The sequence below is a fragment of the Lipotes vexillifer genome, unplaced genomic scaffold, assembly GCF_000442215.2.
Source record: "Lipotes vexillifer unplaced genomic scaffold, Lipotes_vexillifer_v1.1 scaffold1503, whole genome shotgun sequence".
Taxonomy (NCBI): Eukaryota; Metazoa; Chordata; class Mammalia; order Artiodactyla; family Lipotidae; genus Lipotes; species Lipotes vexillifer.
In genome coordinates, this window is record NW_006772915.1 from 534,743 (window position 1) to 551,984 (window position 17,242).

Here is a 17,242-nt window from a genome sequence, read left to right on the forward strand (position 1 = left end):
CACATTTTTTGTTGCTATTAAAATGGGGGTTTGCTGGGAAGTAGAGGTAAGGAAATTGAACCCCTCTTAAACACATCCAGTAATGAATCACTTGCTTGCATTTCAAATAACAACTTATTTTACAATATCCCAGTGTTTTTTTGAACAAATTTACTGAATTAGAATTTAAGACCTCCTTGCTCAATTTTATGTTTTTATTTTCTGGATGTATATAGTATTCGGGGATTTTAAGCAGTAGCAGGTACTTATTACCTTCTTACCATAGAAGTCTTTGTTCCTGGAAATTATCTTAGAACAAGCAATTTGTTCTTAAAAGAGGTATAAAATAGTGAACATCATAGTGGAAAAATTCTGACTTTTCATAGTATTAGCTTGAAGCTTGTATGTTTGATGATGGAATTCTAGATCAAACCATCATCTCTGCAGTATGTTTCCAGTAATTCACAAATCTGGAAAGATGTGGAGTAGTAGGGCTTAGATACTAAACCCTACTCAGTTTTCTGTACTGATCTTATTTTAATGCAAAATCAAATGCTCTTTAAAGCAGAAAGTGTTTTGTCTTTTACAAGATGACCCCATGATCCTAGAGTTTGCCGAAATATCATGGCCACTGGAATATAAATTATTTTGATTCATTAATGTTAGTTTGTAGGTCCTCAGGTACTTTGGTTACTGTGGTATATTGGAGGTGTATTTATTGAGGTCCTTCTATATACCGGGTAATGTAAAAGCTATAAATGTACTAACTCATTTAATCCTCACTACTACTGCCACATAAGGTAGGTACTACTGTTACAGATGAAGAACTGGATTTTGTTACCCAGAAAATTTCCAGGGTCAGAGAACTCATGCCTGCTTTCTTTTTCACTTTTTAACTTTGCTTATTTGCAAATTTAATTTTTGCAAGAAATTGGAATTCCATGAAAATAAGTGGATTTATTCCTAAATCCTTTACTGTTCTTTTAGGTGCTTTGATATTTGACTGAGCACGTTTGCTTATTAACAGAATTCTTACTTCTGGGTTTTCATTGGCTTTATAGGAGTGCAGATTGATCATGGCTTTCTTGTAGCATTCTTTTTCTTCTCCTCCCCCTGCCTTTTTTTTTTTTAACCATGTTAAATATATGATAGTATATGTGATAGCACGACCAATATGCTAGTATTTTTTAATCTCTGTTTTTGCCACACAAGCTGGTGCATTTTATTAATTAGTTTTGATATGGTTTTAATATCATTTGGCTTTGTTTTGAAATTTTTTTTTTAAATGTCGTTTTAAAAAGAAATTTCTTATAGCGTCTGCGATGAGTTTTTTACCTCTTGTGGCAGAAGAATATAAAGCACAGAGTTGGAGTTTATCACTTAATGTACTAGATTGAATAAATTGCACCTATAGCCATTGAAATGACTGTAGCTTGATATGAATGCATTAATGTCACTGTTCATCATAATAGTATTTACATTCCCAACTCATTGAGAGATTGATCCTGCATTGTAACAGTAGAGGTGGGGAGAAATTGGTTTATAATTAACTCTGCAAGAGGAATGATGGTGTTTTTATTTTTATACTTTTGTATAGAAATATGTCCCTTAATTGTAAGGAATGAACAAGTGGGAGATATTTTACTGATATGGGGAATAAATGAGTTATTTTTAGTTCTCCTTTTAGGCTGGAGAGAAATTGGCAAAAAATGTTTTGGGAGAAATAGCTTTCGTTTGATGTTTATTACTGATGTTGTGATGCTCATTTTCAGTATTTTTTTTAAATGAGTGGTGGTGTCTCTTGGTTAATCAAATGGTTTATTAAGTAGATTTTTGTATTGTATATAATAGACAAATCCTCATTGTAGTTTTGGAATCAAGGTACTAACTAATGAGCAAAAAATGTCCTTATATTTAATAATCTCCTAGTCAGTCACTCAGACTTCATTGCTATAAATTTAGTTGGAGAGCTGCAAAGTTTATAAAGAAGACCAGGGTTAAAACTTATTTTTCTAATTATGTTTTATCATGATGAATCAGGACCATTTATTTAATGGTAAAATATCCTTCAAATTATTTAAGCAATGAATTTTTTTAAAACAATGAGGAACATTTGATGTTTTTGCAATGAGAATATTTTATTTGTATTGAATTTGAAATCTGATAGCATTTTATGGCAAATATCAAATAAGGCAGGGAGATATTTTGCATTTCTGATCATTTTGTTTTCTACTGGCTACCTATTTCCTGCATTCTCATATATGTAGCTGAAGATGGTGACATCTATGTTGGCCATTTGTGTTATCTATGCAAAATTAAGATCTGTTGGACTGGAAAACTGATATGATCCACTGCTTCGGGTTTTTTTTTAATCCTTTAAGATTCTTTTCCATATTTAGTTTTATTTGAAGAAGCTTGGAAAGTTTTCTGCATTGAGATTTAGAATCCATAGTGTTGCTGTAATTTAGCTTTCCAGAATTTTTGAATTTGAATTTTTGTTTTCACTTCTCATGTAGACAGTATAACAACATTACATTTAACTATTAAAAATTTGACTCTTCACTGCCACATTTTTATGGTTACTGTGTATCTGTGACAGTAAAAGAACTTTGTTACTGGTGTGCAGTTTTGCCATGATTCTTACTGAGAAGTTGTATGTGCAGCACATACAACTTTAATATAATACAGTTTTATAGTTTAAAGCTGTTATAAAATTATTAAAGCTTTGTGTATGGTAAGAGTATCTTCAAGGTGGGTGGATGTTCTCTGAAGAAATAAGATTATTGATATTCCAACAGCATTTTTTTTCTTTTAATGTTTTCATCAAGCACCCAGTCAGCTTGAAGAGTCTCAAATGGACCCTACCACTGAGAAATCAAGATGGCAGTCCACTATGGGGAATTGAGAAAAATGGATTAATACAAGAGTGCTGTGATAATATACAACCAAGACAGGGTTCTTTTAACATGGATTTCATGAAATGAATGAAGATGTAGGTTTCTTACCCAGCACAAATGGACAGTGAATTTGACTTTCTAGAGACTTTGTATCATTAAGAACATTTTTGACATTTGGAGAAGAAAGATGGCACATTAACAGATGATAGTTTGTATGCCTGGAATCTTTTGCAGTTTGATTTGTATGAGTATGATCTTGTGGAATGTTAACTTTAATAAAATTTCTAACACTTTAAAATTTCTCAGTTTGGGCTTTTTTTTTTTTAAGCTGAAGCTTCATTAAATACTCGGTGTCGCCTTAAATAACACTTTGACCTTTACAGTTGCCCAGCAGTAAAGTGTACTGAATAAAGCTGGTAAAATGGAAATGGTGTACTGGAAAATGTTTTACTTGGTTAATATTTGTCTTTTTACAAAGTTGTGGAAATTTGTGTTTTAAAAGATGGTGTCCAGTTAAAATTCTATTTTATGCTTTCTTGAAACATCTTACAAATAGGTTAACCAGTGGGTAATAATAGAATGTTTAATTTGCTGTGAGATTTTAATGAACTTTTAAAACAAAATGCCTTTTGCCTCAAAATTCAGCATGAGTGATACAGTATTTTTCTGACTTATTTTGTTTTGATGAAAAAGGTCTCTTTTATCTATACTTATTAAATATTATAAATAAAACATCTTGCAGAATATCTGAACACTTAAATTCAACTGAATCCTCCTATTGTCTTAATATTAGGTGAAGAGGTGTTGGATTTATAAGGGAAGGTAGGGAGGTCCTTAGGGTATTCACAAAAGGACTTGAAATTTTGGTGGCAATAATGTCTGCAATAGATTTTATGAAATAGGATTGATTACTGTATTTTTATTACTCTGTACGTTTAGAAATTTAGAATAAATGAACCACACTGTGTCACAGATAACTTATGTTTGAATCCTAGGTGAATACTGGTTTCATTGATTGATAACTAAAATCAGTTTCAGTTACTATTATGGGGTGTAGTAGGCTTTATTTTGATAAACCAAATGAATTGTTGATTAAATTTTCCCGTTATACAGAGAACAATAGTGCAGCTTTAATTTTCTTTTGGTGAGAAAGTGTTAATCATACCATGTTTGTGATTAATGTCAAATACCAGGGTATACATGTAGATGATCAATATATATGCAGTATTTGTTCTCATTGGCTGATTTGAGTTGGTTGGTTTGTATAAATCAAAATTGAGATTTTGGATTTTGATTTTGGTAGAGAATTATTTTGTAGAAAGTATGGGATTGAAGCTGGGTTTTGATTATGGATTTTACATTTACCTAGGTGTGACATTGTTGCTTTTGTTGGGTATAGATCTAAAATGGATTTCTCAGTGAGGGAAGGACATTGTTGGTAGATAATAATGTTGAGTAAGGAAGGTTGATCTGATTTTTTTTGGATGTGTGAATGTTTTCTTGGGGTGCTTGTTGAGAAAGTGTTGAATAATTTGGTTTTGGCATTAGTAAATTTGTTTCCTTAGATCTCACGGTTTTGATATTTAGGAGAATTTGCCCTGTGACATTACTTTGATAACTTTCCATCAGATATGACAGATTGTTGTTAGTTTACCATTGTTGAAATGGGTATATACTTAGAATTTGATGAGATATACAAGGGAATGGTTGAGATATATGTGTTGTGTTGGTTTTGGAGGTGGAGTTTCTTGGGTTTGTTTTTTCATGGTAGTTCCATGCTCTTGAATTTAAGAACATTGTTTTGCCCAAATCAGTGTGGTATGAGAATTTTTTGGGTAAGGTTTTGGCAAGGTTATATAATGGGTTAAAGAATTTTGTGAAAGTACGAAGAAAATTTGAGATTCTTGAATAAAAACTAGTTACATTAATTTTTGCCCTAATGCAACTGAACACTAGGGAGGCGCTCTTGAGTTGTACCCCTTTCTTCCAGTTGGGATGGAAAATTCCCCCTTAAACTTAGTCCTTAGATAATTTTTAGGCTTCCTAAAGAAGGCAAGACTTGAATTTAATTTATTAAGTTGAGGTTTTGCTTTTATTTAGAAACCATTTTACCCATGGTGGGGGGTAGTTTTTAAAAAGATTAAATACTAAGCTGAGCTTTATATACTCTTAAGAATTATTCCTCTTTCAAAATGGCTTGATAAAACACCACTTCCTGTCCAGAGAGGAAGTTATTTTAGCTCAAGGACTGAAATATTTAGCAGATCTTTAGACAAAAGGAACAAATTACATTTCTCTCTGGCTTAAAAAGGGTGCTTGAGCCAGAGGGGGTTAAGAAACCCTCCCCCCTCCCCCTGATGGGGTGGTCTGGAGGGGCAGGGAGAGGTGGGGGTAGGGGTCCTTAGGCTCCCTGGGATGGAGGATTTTTTTTTTTTTTTTTTTTGGTGGAGATGAAGGGGTGGGTCTATGGTACATCACCTGAGTTGTGGGGTAAATGTAGAGAGTGTCAATCAAAGGCAGAGCTCTCAGAGCTGGGAAGGAGGCTCTAGATGGCGGCTGTGCCTTAGAGAGAGCGCGCTCTGCTCCCTGCCTTCGCCTCACTTTACGCAACTTTCCCTAACTTTCAGGCAGCCTCAGGGGGCCCCCGCAGCCCCCTGCCTGTCCTAGTGACTTACTGGGGTCGATTCGAACCTTTTTTAGGGAGAAAAGCAGCTTTTGGGAGCTTTCTTTTCGTGCCTTGTTGGAAAGAAGCAGCCGTACTGAGAGCCCAGGTCGTTGTTTTTTCCAGCTTAGAAGCCATGGCGCACCTCCATTTTTGTGCGCTCTCCTAATGAGGTTTTTTTTCTTCCGGACCCGTTTTAGGATTAATTGTTGCTGTATTTTTTTGACCAGTTAACATATTTGAGGATAATTTTATTTATTTTTTGTTTTTTAACGGAGAATTTTGTTTTTATTTTTAATTATTTGGATCTGGTATTTTTCTACTACTAGATAGGACTCTTGCTTTGGACCTACTACATGGATCAGGTAAGTTCATGATCATTAGTGATAATTTAAAAGATTTATATGTTTATGTTTGCTTTATTTTCTGTAAATATGAGAAATTCCTGGATGACGCAATAAGATACAGAGATTGTTATTTGTATCCAGTGTGTTACTTTGAGAAACTTTCCTTATTGATAGTGATGATTCTCCCTGTTCGGTTTAGCCTGTTTTTATGTGTGTTTTTTTTAAAGAAAAAATAGAAATATTTTGCTTTTTGGTGCTTAACCGCTGTTGTGTTATAACAATATCGTTACATCGTCAGGACTTTGTTCCTGATAATAAAAACCATCGATAGAAGCTGGGACCTTACCTTTCTTTCAACTTTTGACAGTAAATACCTGGGCACAGGACTTCAAAGCAAACACAGATTCCCCCTCCCCCTTAATATTTAAGAATTAAAAGATGATGAGAAATAAGGACAAAAGCCAAGAGGAGGACAGTTCGCTACACAGCAATGCATCGAGGTATGAGCTATCAACTTTCTTCCTTTTTTCTTTTTTTTTGGGGGAAACCTCAGCTTACATTGTTCACCTTGACAGACAAGGATAGCTATCTGTTTTATTTTAAGTATTTTACTAATTTGGATTCGTTTTTTAAAGCGTGACCTTGAGATTGCTAATATGCCACACCCTAATTTTTTGGTAGCAATTTATGAAAGTTAAGTTGTGACTTAAGGCCTCTTACAGCAGTCAAAAGGTAAGGTACCTTTATTCAAGGGGGCCTTTCCTGTAAACTACAGTTTTTTTGTCAATAAATTTCAGTTTTTAGGTTTTCGTGCTGTAGGAAAATGACCTTGTCGGTTTAGCCATTGCTGCATTGCACCATTTTACATACAAGGCAAATTTTTTCTTTGAAGAATCTAGGATACCCAAACTTGTAACTGAAGGCCATAGAGGAGCCTTGTGGTAGTAAATTATAGTAAATAGACATTTGAGAAAGTTATATGAATGAAAAAATGTACATTTTAAAATGAAATTGCAAAAAGGACCCTTTGACTGATGCCTCTCAGTTTATATTTTTATTTGACTCTGTATTTCTTTTGATACTCTTGACATTTTAGGCGATTTTGATAAGATTTATCAAAACCTTTACTCTCGATGATTACAGTTTCTGCATTTATGAGATCAGACCTGTGATCACAGAAATCTTGGAATACTATTAATATGCTTTTATTTTGTGTTTGCTTCTGATTATAATTGTATGTTTTATATTTAAAATACTTTATGGTTTGCATTTGTATGCTTATATTCAGACAATGCTCTCTGGTTGGTAGATGTAGTATTTTATCCTTGCATTTTAGTTGTAGCTGCTTTAAATTTATTGATTTATTTCGACAGAGTCGCCTGGAATGCTTTATCTCCTGAAGCTTACAAATGTACTGTTTGTTCAAATCATGATTTGTTTCACATTTGTTGGAGTTCACCATATTAGTGACTAAGTAATAAAGCCTCTAAGATGTTTTGTTGTATGAAAAGCCTCTAAGATGTTTTGTATGATCTGTATATTAATTTTTTAAAGTATATATGAATGCATTTCTTGATGTGTGTTCTATGAATTGTCATGTTATAAATCATGCATTTAACAAGAATTTGATTGGTTATATGATGTTTTTCTCCCCAGCTTTGCTTTCTTTTATAATTTTATATAAACAATATACTTTGTTAGGTTAGTGATTTGAAAGTTTTGAAAATGGTTTGTTAATAATGTTAAATTTTTATAAGACTTAAAATATTTTGACCCTTGTTTTTAAAAATACTTTTCCAAATTCTTTTGCAAATTGAATTGTCACATAGTTTGGATTACTGTCTTTGGAATTGAATTGCCCATGTATACCTAGGTTAGATTTAGGACAGAAAACTTCTCTACTGATTCTAAACTGACTTTTCTGAAAAGTGATGGTGATTTGAACAAATAGGAATCCCCAGGTATCTTTGACAAATTATTAAAGATTCAATACCTAAAATTGGTACTCCCTTGAGTGTATGATTTGCATATCTCACATGGGTTTTGGCTTTCTCAGGCAAGGTTTGTGGTTAACATCATTGATCAGACTCTGCTTTCTAATTTAAAAAATTTAAGCGGTGTTGTTATTCTTTTTTTTTTAATGATACTCTGACCTGGAAAACTACATGGAAGTTGCCATGCATTTGTCTCCTGGTAATGAGGTTGCAGCTTAACTAGAGGCATGCACTGTACTTTTAAATGTGTTTTTTTGTCACGTATATTTTGATTCATATACCTGATGAGTGTCAAAAAATATTTGAGAGACTCCTTGAAAAGAAGATGGAGTGTTAAATTACCCTAAATTGCATACCTTAATACATGCACATAATTATGACATCACTTCCTTTTAAAATTATAAAGCTATAGAATGTTAGTGGTGTTTTATTGTAGTAGATTAATGTTATTTTTAAGTGAGCTAAAATTAAGGTGACTGTTATGGTAGCTAGAACTTGGTTCCTTAATCCATCAGAATTTCTCCATAAGGACCTAGTTTCTATGGCATAAAGTCTATAGCGTTTAGGGAATACTACAGGAATCAACTTTTGCAGCCTGAGCCACAGGAGAGGAAGGGAGGAGTTTGCAGGTCAAGTAAACTTTTTGGTCAGAGATTTACTTTAGGACCTGAAAGAATTGAGTGTAAATTTAGGTATGGCTGGTATGCTCCTGTTTTTGGAAATAATGGCAATACTTAATAGTCATTATGTAAGTTTGTTCTTTTGAAGTTAATGCTTAAGTATAATGTTATACTTTGTATATCATGATTTTTGAAGGTTAAAAAGTTCACTTTCAAAAACATGATTTTAAAGATACTTGATATCTGTAAATTTTTAAATATTTGAAACAGTTTTCGTGATAGACATATATAGAAATGTATACCACACACTTATCTAAAATAATTTGCGGTTTGGGGTAACTTCAGTAATATCACAAAATGGAAAGAGAAGGAAATGTGAATGGAACTGCACACAAAGAGCTGTGTGTTCTAGGACGCTGCGTTTTCAATTTATCATAAGAACTGAAACAGTTTATTAAATTTATCTCCAAAACGTCTGCCTCTGAACCAGATTTTATTTTGATAACCTGAGGTGCGGGCAAAATCTTTTTAATCAGCCTTTTAGTTACTCTAAAAGGCTGGGGATAGTTAGAAATTGGCATAATGCAGTGGGCTGTGGAGTGGAACAGGGAGTTTTTTAAGTGGCAGCCATTTTATGATGCTGATAATTCTTAGGAATCGGGATTTTTTGAGAAGATTGAAAATAAAGCGATCTGAAACCTGAAATACCGAAGTATCTTCCCCCTCCCCCTTTTTTGTTCTTTGGTACTGAAATAAAGGGCAGCTTGGTAGTTAGCGCCGGCAGCAGCTCTCTGAGCCCCTGGCATCTTGGTGCAGGTCCAGCTCAGTCACAAAATGGCTGTTCCTTTGTGCCGCAGCGCTGACAGACATACTGCATTGCACTGTGTACTCGCCAAACAGCAGGAAGTTGCCGTGCCGAGTTCAAAGGCCGGCCGGCGACGGCGCCGACTGCTGATTGGCTGTGCGCGCGCTTGGTAACAGCGGGTCAACAGCGGCGGCCTGTGGGCAGGCTCCGCCCTGCGACGTCAGGCGCCTCGTCGCCGGGAGGAGCGAACGCAGTGACGTTAGGCTGCGTGCGCAGCCTACGTCGTTCCTCTTGGCCTAAGCAGTCGCACGCCAAGGGGCACGGGGGTGGGAACGGGGGTGGGAACGGGGGTGGGGGGGAGGGGAAGGGAAGGCTGTCTGGGAGTTTCCGGTGGGCGCCCTCTCCTGCGCGATTTCGCCCCTGGCGGCACCCTCCATCCAGCCCTGTGGCCGTCTCCACCCTGCAGCGTGTATTTTTTGCCCATCCCTAGGGATGGTTTTCCACTTTTAGAAGCGGCTTCTGCTTTTGGAGAAAGTAAAAGGCACTAATCGGAAACCTTCAAATCGAAAACCTGCCAGTTTTTATCGTTTTCGCTTTCCTTTCTCATATTGTAGCGGTTTTTTTTTTCTTTTTTGTGTTCACTGTGAAGAGATTAGTGAGTTTGTTACCATTGACCAAAAGCGTTTCACTATCAAGAGGAGATGTTTTTATTTTAATTGAAACTTGTTAACGGTGTTACAGCTGTTGTTTAATACATGGCTCATAAACAAAGGGAAGATTATTTGAGCTTGTCCCCGTGCATTTTTACTTGGTACCAAACATTTTCTCAATTGGCATTTGATGGAGAAAAACTCAGGTCAGTATGTGCAAAGTGATTTATTTTTAAGATTAACAACGGGATAGTTAAGTAGAAAATAGCTAGAGATTTTCATCTGACCAGTAACTACTAGGTTACTAATACTAGGGTGACTTAAACAACAGAATACAGCAATAGGCATCCATAACTGTGCAAACAAGTGTTAGAAAACAACTCTTCTTAAGTGTTTAAGCACTTGCTGAAGAATAGTGACTCCCAAAGCTTGGCCAGTAGTGGAATTACTTGGCAAAATCTTAGGAAACTTCTCAGATACCCCATTCTGGAAATTTTAATTCAATCATGGTAAACTTGTTAAAATGCTGTAATGATGCTCATGGTCTGCCTTGTTTGGAAACGCTTGCAAGGATTTCTGGTTAAAAAAAATCATAGCTAACTGACGGTGACTGTAATTTGGTCCCAAGTAATGAATTTAAATAAGAAGGAAAGACTATATTGGTGTTTTCGTAATCGTACCCTGGTGAAAAGTTTTTTCTAAGCTTTTGGAGTGTTTTTAGCAATAACTGGAATGATCTGTCACATAGTTGGCAATAGTTCAGAAATTTTTTATTGAGTAAAAGTATGGTACTTTGAAAGATGTTTACCTGGGCATATCGTGAGTTTTTGAATAAAGTTTATAGAAGATAAAATTCACTACATTATTAATTGGTTTTGTAGGTTCGCATAGTCTTGGTTCTTTACGAAGAATTCTTTGTGGAAACTAGGTGAAATTGGGTTTTCAGTTTGTTTTATAGACTTGTTCATCAAAGCTTCTGTAAGTGATTTTTAAAGTATATGCTCAAATATATATGATGAAATTTTTAACAGCTTTAGGGACAAATACTTAAGAATTTGATGATCATTAACATATTAGCAACTTTTGAAGGTGGATATAAAGCAAGAAGAAGAAAGGTTCTTTCTGTGTATTGAGATTGAATTCTGGTTAGTTTATTAAAATTTTATTTGCTAAATACCCTAAATTAAAAGATAGAATTAAGTAACACTGCAGTTGTGTTCCAGGATATGAACTGCTCTGTTGTAGATGTAATAAATACTGTTACTGTGTGAGTTAAAATGAATATTATGATATAGCAGTATATCTGTGAACAGTTTGCATGCCACTTGGAGCCAATTAACTTTAAAGAACCAGAGTATTAGGTCTGTTCATTGAGGTTTCTATGGGTTTTCCTCCTGTGTGCAGAATGTAATGAAATGGCAAGAAAAGTGCTGATTAATCTTTCCTCTTTCTTTTGGATTCTTGTTTTGAAAACCTGCAGTTTCCAATTGATATTTGGCTCTTTGGAGAGTAACATCTTTTGTAAAGGTTAAGCAGTTGCAGGAAGGTGGGCAAACAGTATTTCATTAGAAGCTTTAGTTATAAAAAGTTTTAGCAAGTTATTGTTTGAGAGATGAATCTGGAAGTTCAGTTGAATTTTACCTGACAGTATATGGAACTCACAGATTTTATAATTGATTGGTTTAATTACCCCCTCCCATATACAGCAAACCCTGACAACTGTGAGAGATACCTCCTACAACCACCTATTTCCAGACTCCTATCATTCATTACTTGTGACCAAATTACAGTCACCATAAAATGTGGCACAGTCAGCTTGCTCCTGACATAAAAATTAAGTGACTGCTCTGTGTGACATTTGGTAAATTTATTCTGGGCATGAGCATCAGTTTTTTGAGGTCTTTTAGCTTTTTTTGTTTGTTTGTTTTGAAAACCTTAGAACTCAGTTGACTTTCTTAAGGAGGGTGTTTTAGCGAAGAAACAGTGTTCTTTTTAATCACCCGAGAGTTATTTTGTATACATATAAAAACAACTATGTTGGCCTACTTAGCTGGTGTTCGGTACTGTAGCTGAATAATTCCCTTCTGCATTTCAACCTGATTGATTGGGCATTGAATTCAAATTCATACCTCACCAAAATTGCCTATTACTACTTCTTTGGAACTTCAGTGTTATTAGTATAAATCCAAACAACAGAAGTTGACACAATTCACCAAATGCCCAGGGTCTGTCTTATGTTTATTTTGTTTTCAGTAATTTAGCACAGTGTTGGAGCACATATTTTATATGTTATGACCTTGCCCCTAATCAGTCTAAACTAATTGATAAGGGAAGTCTGGGGGCAGAGGCCCTTTTATTAAAAGCTCCTCTACTGGGTGTGTTGGAGGTGGGGGGACAAGGCTTTGCTTGGTGAAATAAATCATGGAGAATGTTAGGTGTATGGAAGGCACTCATGCTGCATTTCAAAACAGTTCCAATTTAGCATCTTACTGTTAACATGTTTGGTTAAGTTCCTTTTTTTTCTTCCAGTTTTATTGAGATATAATTGACGTACAGTACTGTATAAATTTAAGGTATACAGCATAATGATTTGACATACATGCATCATGAAATGATTACCACGATAAGTTTAGTGAACATGCATCATCTGGTAGATACAAAATTAAAAAATTGTTTTTCTTGTGATGAGAACTTTCAGGATTTACTTTTTAAACAAATTTTCTATATAACATACAGCAGTGTTAATTATATTTATCGTGTTTTACCTTACATCCCCAGTACTTATTTGTCGTATACTGGAGGTTTGTACCTTTTAGCTATCTTTATTCAATTCCCCCTCCCCACAGACCCCTCACTACCCCCCCATCCCCAACCCTGCCTCTGGTCCACAAATCTGATCTCTTTTTCTGTAAGTTAGTTTGTTTTTGAAGTATAATTGACCTACAACATTATGTTAATATGTTTGGCTAAGGTCACCATTTTTGTTATTTTAGTGGTAGCTTCTGGAGAGTCCCCACAGTTTAGGGGAAAATGTGATTACTCTGATCTTGATGGGGAGAGTGTTGCAGAAGAGCAGCAGCTAAGGCATCATTCTAAAGATAATCTTGATTTTATACTTAGGATCCAGTTCTCATGAGTTTATTTTGTAATTTGTGAAGTCTTTAACTGTTCCTTCCGAGCCGGGCAAGAGCTGTGTACAATGATGGGCACTAGTGCAGCATTTACTTTAGTACTGAAAACTTTTCTTTCCAATTTAGGCTAATGAAGTACACTGTTGGAATTTTCTCATTTCTGAAGTGTGGATATGGGACTTCCCTGGTGGTCCAGTGGTTAAGACTCCGAGTTTCCACTGCAGGGGGCTCGGGTTCGATCCCTGGTCAAGAACTAAGATCCCGCATGCCGCGCGGCACCGCCAAAAAAAAAAGTGTGGATAATGATAGTCTTCACTGGGTTATAAAGATTAAATCACACAATGCCTATAAAGTATTTAGCAAAGAGAGACTGTTACACTGAAAGTACTCAGTAACTGCAAGCTGCTAGTAATATTTTATTCCTAATGCTTCATCTTTCTTTCTTTTTCTGTTCTAAGTCCCTCTTTTTTTTTTTTTTTTTTTTAATTTTATTTATTTACTTTTGGCTGCATTGGGTCTTTTGTTGCTGGGCGCGGGCTTTCTCTAGTTGTGGCGAGCTGGGGCTACTCTTCGTTGTGGTGCTTGGGCCTCTCATTTCAGTGGTGTCTCTTGTTGTGGTGCATGGGCTCCAGGCACGCGGGCTTCAGCAGTTGTGGCTCACGGGCTTAGTTGCTCCGTGGCATGTGGGATCTTCCCGGGCCAGGGCTCAAACCTGTGTCCCCTGCTTTGGCAGGCAGATTCCTAACCACTGCGCCACCAGGGAAGTCCCTCTAAGTCCCTCTTTAAGAGCCAGGCTGCCCGTGAGGTTCTGTGGCTGGTGGCCTGGCCTCCCACAGGAGTCTGGTCTATTTAGGCAAGTTAGGAGAGAGGTTTGTTAAAATGATTTTAGGAGGCAGGTCCTCTTTTAGTTAGTTGAAACCTTGGCTGTATTTTTCAGTTAATCCTTTAATTGTTTTTATTTTTAAAATTTATCCCCCTGAGAAACCCAGCCTTTTGAAAGGAGCATATGACTCTTTCTGGAGTAGACCAGCTTGTGTGAGTCATAGCCTTTCTCTTGGCAGTCACTCTGAGTAGATGCCTTATTTCCTCCTTCTGGAGCTGGTAATTATTGCCCTGGTTTACCCTCTGCCTCATTTCCTTCTCAAGCTGTACAAGAGTGAATAATTAATACCAAGGTGCAGTGCTGTTTGGATATAAATGTAACTACAGTAATATTTACAACAAAATCTAATTGGCGGGACTTCCCTGGTGGTCCAGTGGTAAAGAATCTGCCTTACAATGCAGGGGATGCAGGTTTGATCCCTGGTCAGGGAACTAAGATCCCACATGCTGCGGGGCTGCTGAGCCCGCACACCTCGACTAGAGCCAGCGTGCCGCAAACTACAGAGCCCACACGCTCTGGAACCCACGTGCCACAGATAGAGGGAAGCTCGTGCACCACAACGAATATCCCGTGTGCTACAACCAAGACCCGACAGAGCCATAAATAAATAGATAAATAATAAATAAATATTAAAAAAAAATCTAATTGGCTGTAGCTTGCTTTTATTAATCAGTCTTCACCATAGCGGCATTTGATTTAACATAATGCCTAATGTCCAGTTTATTCTGTTAGACCTGTAGTCTCATGGTTTGTGTTTTGTGTTTCCTCTGCTTTCTTCATTTCCTTTACTTTTGGTTTGAGTTGTTGAATTCTATTTTCTGTTTCTACCTCAGACCTTGGAGAGCTTCTAAAAATACCAATGTCTAGCCCAACCCCTGTGATTAATTTTTAAAAGCTCTCCATGTGTTTCCAATTTTCATGTGTTTCCATATGTTTGCATGTTTCTCCATGTGTTTCAAATCTTCTGATGGAGCACTTGTTACATTCTTTTCCAATCCTTTGTCTCTCCATTCCTTGTCCTATTTTCTCAGTTCCCTTTTTAGGGCGGCTTGAATTTGGAGGTCTGGAAGCAATGGGGGATGGGGTGCTGATAAGGGGGAGTTGTATGCTTGATGGAAGAGGAAAAGTTTCCTCCGTTTCAATGTCATGCCAGATACTGCTGTAGCATACCTTTGAGATGTTGATACTGATGGGATTTTTTCACCTCCAATTGCTTTAAATTCTAGTGCTATCTCTTCATTACTGTGATTGTCTACTTGAACCCGTTTAGGCACCTCCAAAAGTTTGGATTCCAGAATTAACTTTGAACAGTTACGTTCCATTCAGAATTCCTTTTCCCCATAGCTGATAAAGGTAACTTAGGGCTAGAGCAGTGGCCCTGGGTTGTGCTGTGAATCAGTTATTTAGAGTGATATTTGTCACCCACTCGTGGGTTGTGAATTGTAACCAGCATTAAAAACAGAATAAGAGAATAGAATATAAAAATAAACCTCAGGGTATTGTATTTGTATGAGTTATTTCTTAGTCCAGTCGTGGCTGGTAATCTTTCATTTGGATTTTGTCATGAAGGAAAATAACATGTGGTGAATACCAGAGTAGATTTGCATTTTATTGAGTGTACACTGTGTCAGGCACTGTTTCAAGGAGTTTTGAATGTATATTTTATTCAGTGTGAGGGTTAGTGTAGCAGAAATGATAGTGACCTCCTTCCACTAGCATTCCCAGGTTAACTGTCACAGAGCTTTCTTCTTTTGAACTTCTGTGGGTGGTCCTGCGTCCTGCTGAGCTCTTATACTCATGTAATCCTGTTCCTTCAGTGGGGTTGTATACTTACCAAGGATTTATAGTTACTTCTATCCGTTTATTCTGGTTCTGCTTACAGTTGTGCAAACCAGTAGATGAAATGATCGTTGAGATTTATCATTGAAAACTGCATTGATTGTTTTGGAGAGATTCAATAATTGCTAACAATAGTGCCTACTATGAGCCTGCAACTTGTTCTAAGTCCTTGATATGTGTTACTTTGGGTTGTCCTCACATCAGGTCTGTGAGGTAGGTAGGATTATCACCCGTCTTTTGTAGATGAGAAAACTGAGGCACAAGGGGGAATAAAGGGTAGATAGAACTGGATTCAGACACGGGCAGTTTGGCTCCAGGATTAGATAGGTAAGAGGAAACTATGTAGGTGATTGGGGAAAATAGTAAAACTGTAGACTAATTCTGTACTCTGTCTTAAAAAACTTTACATTTTTAAAGAAACCAAAAGCTGAAAATCACTGGTGTGATTTATGCCAGAGACAGATTGATTTTCGAAAGGCAGTGATTTTACATGGAAAGATTCAAGTTAACTTGTATCCAGTGATTCCCCTGGGGGTAGTTTGAGGAAACCGATGGGGGAGTAGTGGGAGGAAAGGTGGTGGGTGGAGGTGTGCTGGAGATGAGAAACTGGCCCTCCTCTGGTTGGACAGACTCCAGCACCACACATGCACTTTGGATTTGGCCACAGTTTGTAGAGACTGAGCTTTGCTTCTAATTTTTGTTTTTTGTTGTGGTACACTTAGTTCCAGCATAGGCTTTGCATCAGAATCACTTGTGAATTTAAAAAACCCGGGCCCATACCTGATTGGATTTGGGGGGTCTTGTAGTGGGAGGGGAGGGAGGGAAGAGGAGGAGAGAGAGGGGGGGAGGGGAGGGGGAGATAGTCGGGATTGTCAGAAGGGCTCCAGGTGTGTCCATTGCAAAGCCAGCGTTGGGAACACTTGTCCTATAGACATGCCCTCTGGAGAAATGGTTCCTGAGTGTGGTGGCTGTCAAAAACCTTAATTAGAGGGCGCCTTCAGTTCCAGTTGATAATGCTGGTTGATTTGACATTAAAATGGAGGCAGTATATGGCTGGTAAGTTGTCATTTTGAGGGAAGGGGGTGAAGGGTCAAATTCTTGCAGTGTTGCAGTTCCCTTGCTTGATTAAAAAGTTTGCTTCCTCTGAATTTAGCTTTGTGCCCCCCCCCCCGTTCCCCGCCCCAACAAAAAAACATCAATAATGCTGAGTGTGAGAAACTGGTCTAAGACACTAAAGTGCTTGCCACAGTGAGTGTTGGCTGTTATTAAGAAAGTTGGGAGCCCTCACTTTTCCTTTTCTGTGGCCCGATTCAGACTTACTTCCTATGACAGTGTGGTCTTAATTTCCACATTTACTATTGAGGTTAGCAGCCAGGACGTTTAAATCTCCTTTGAGCTTTGGAGTTGCTAACTTATAAAAGTCTAAAACTGTAGC

The 17,242-nt window shown here is 36.9% G+C and overlaps 1 protein-coding gene across 1 annotated transcript in view; it reads left to right on the forward strand.

Annotated features, from left to right (window-relative positions):
* The first annotated feature begins 5,403 nt into the window (after positions 1-5,403).
* The window catches only part of CHD2 (chromodomain helicase DNA binding protein 2), a 123,389-nt gene continuing 111,550 nt past the window's right edge, over positions 5,404-17,242 (forward strand). The window contains exons 1-2 of the mRNA XM_007447938.1: positions 5,404-5,903; positions 6,253-6,385. Of these exons, the coding sequence (XP_007448000.1) occupies positions 6,324-6,385 (62 nt within the window). The 5' untranslated portion in view covers positions 5,404-5,903; positions 6,253-6,323. The remainder of the gene's footprint in view (positions 5,904-6,252; positions 6,386-17,242) is intronic.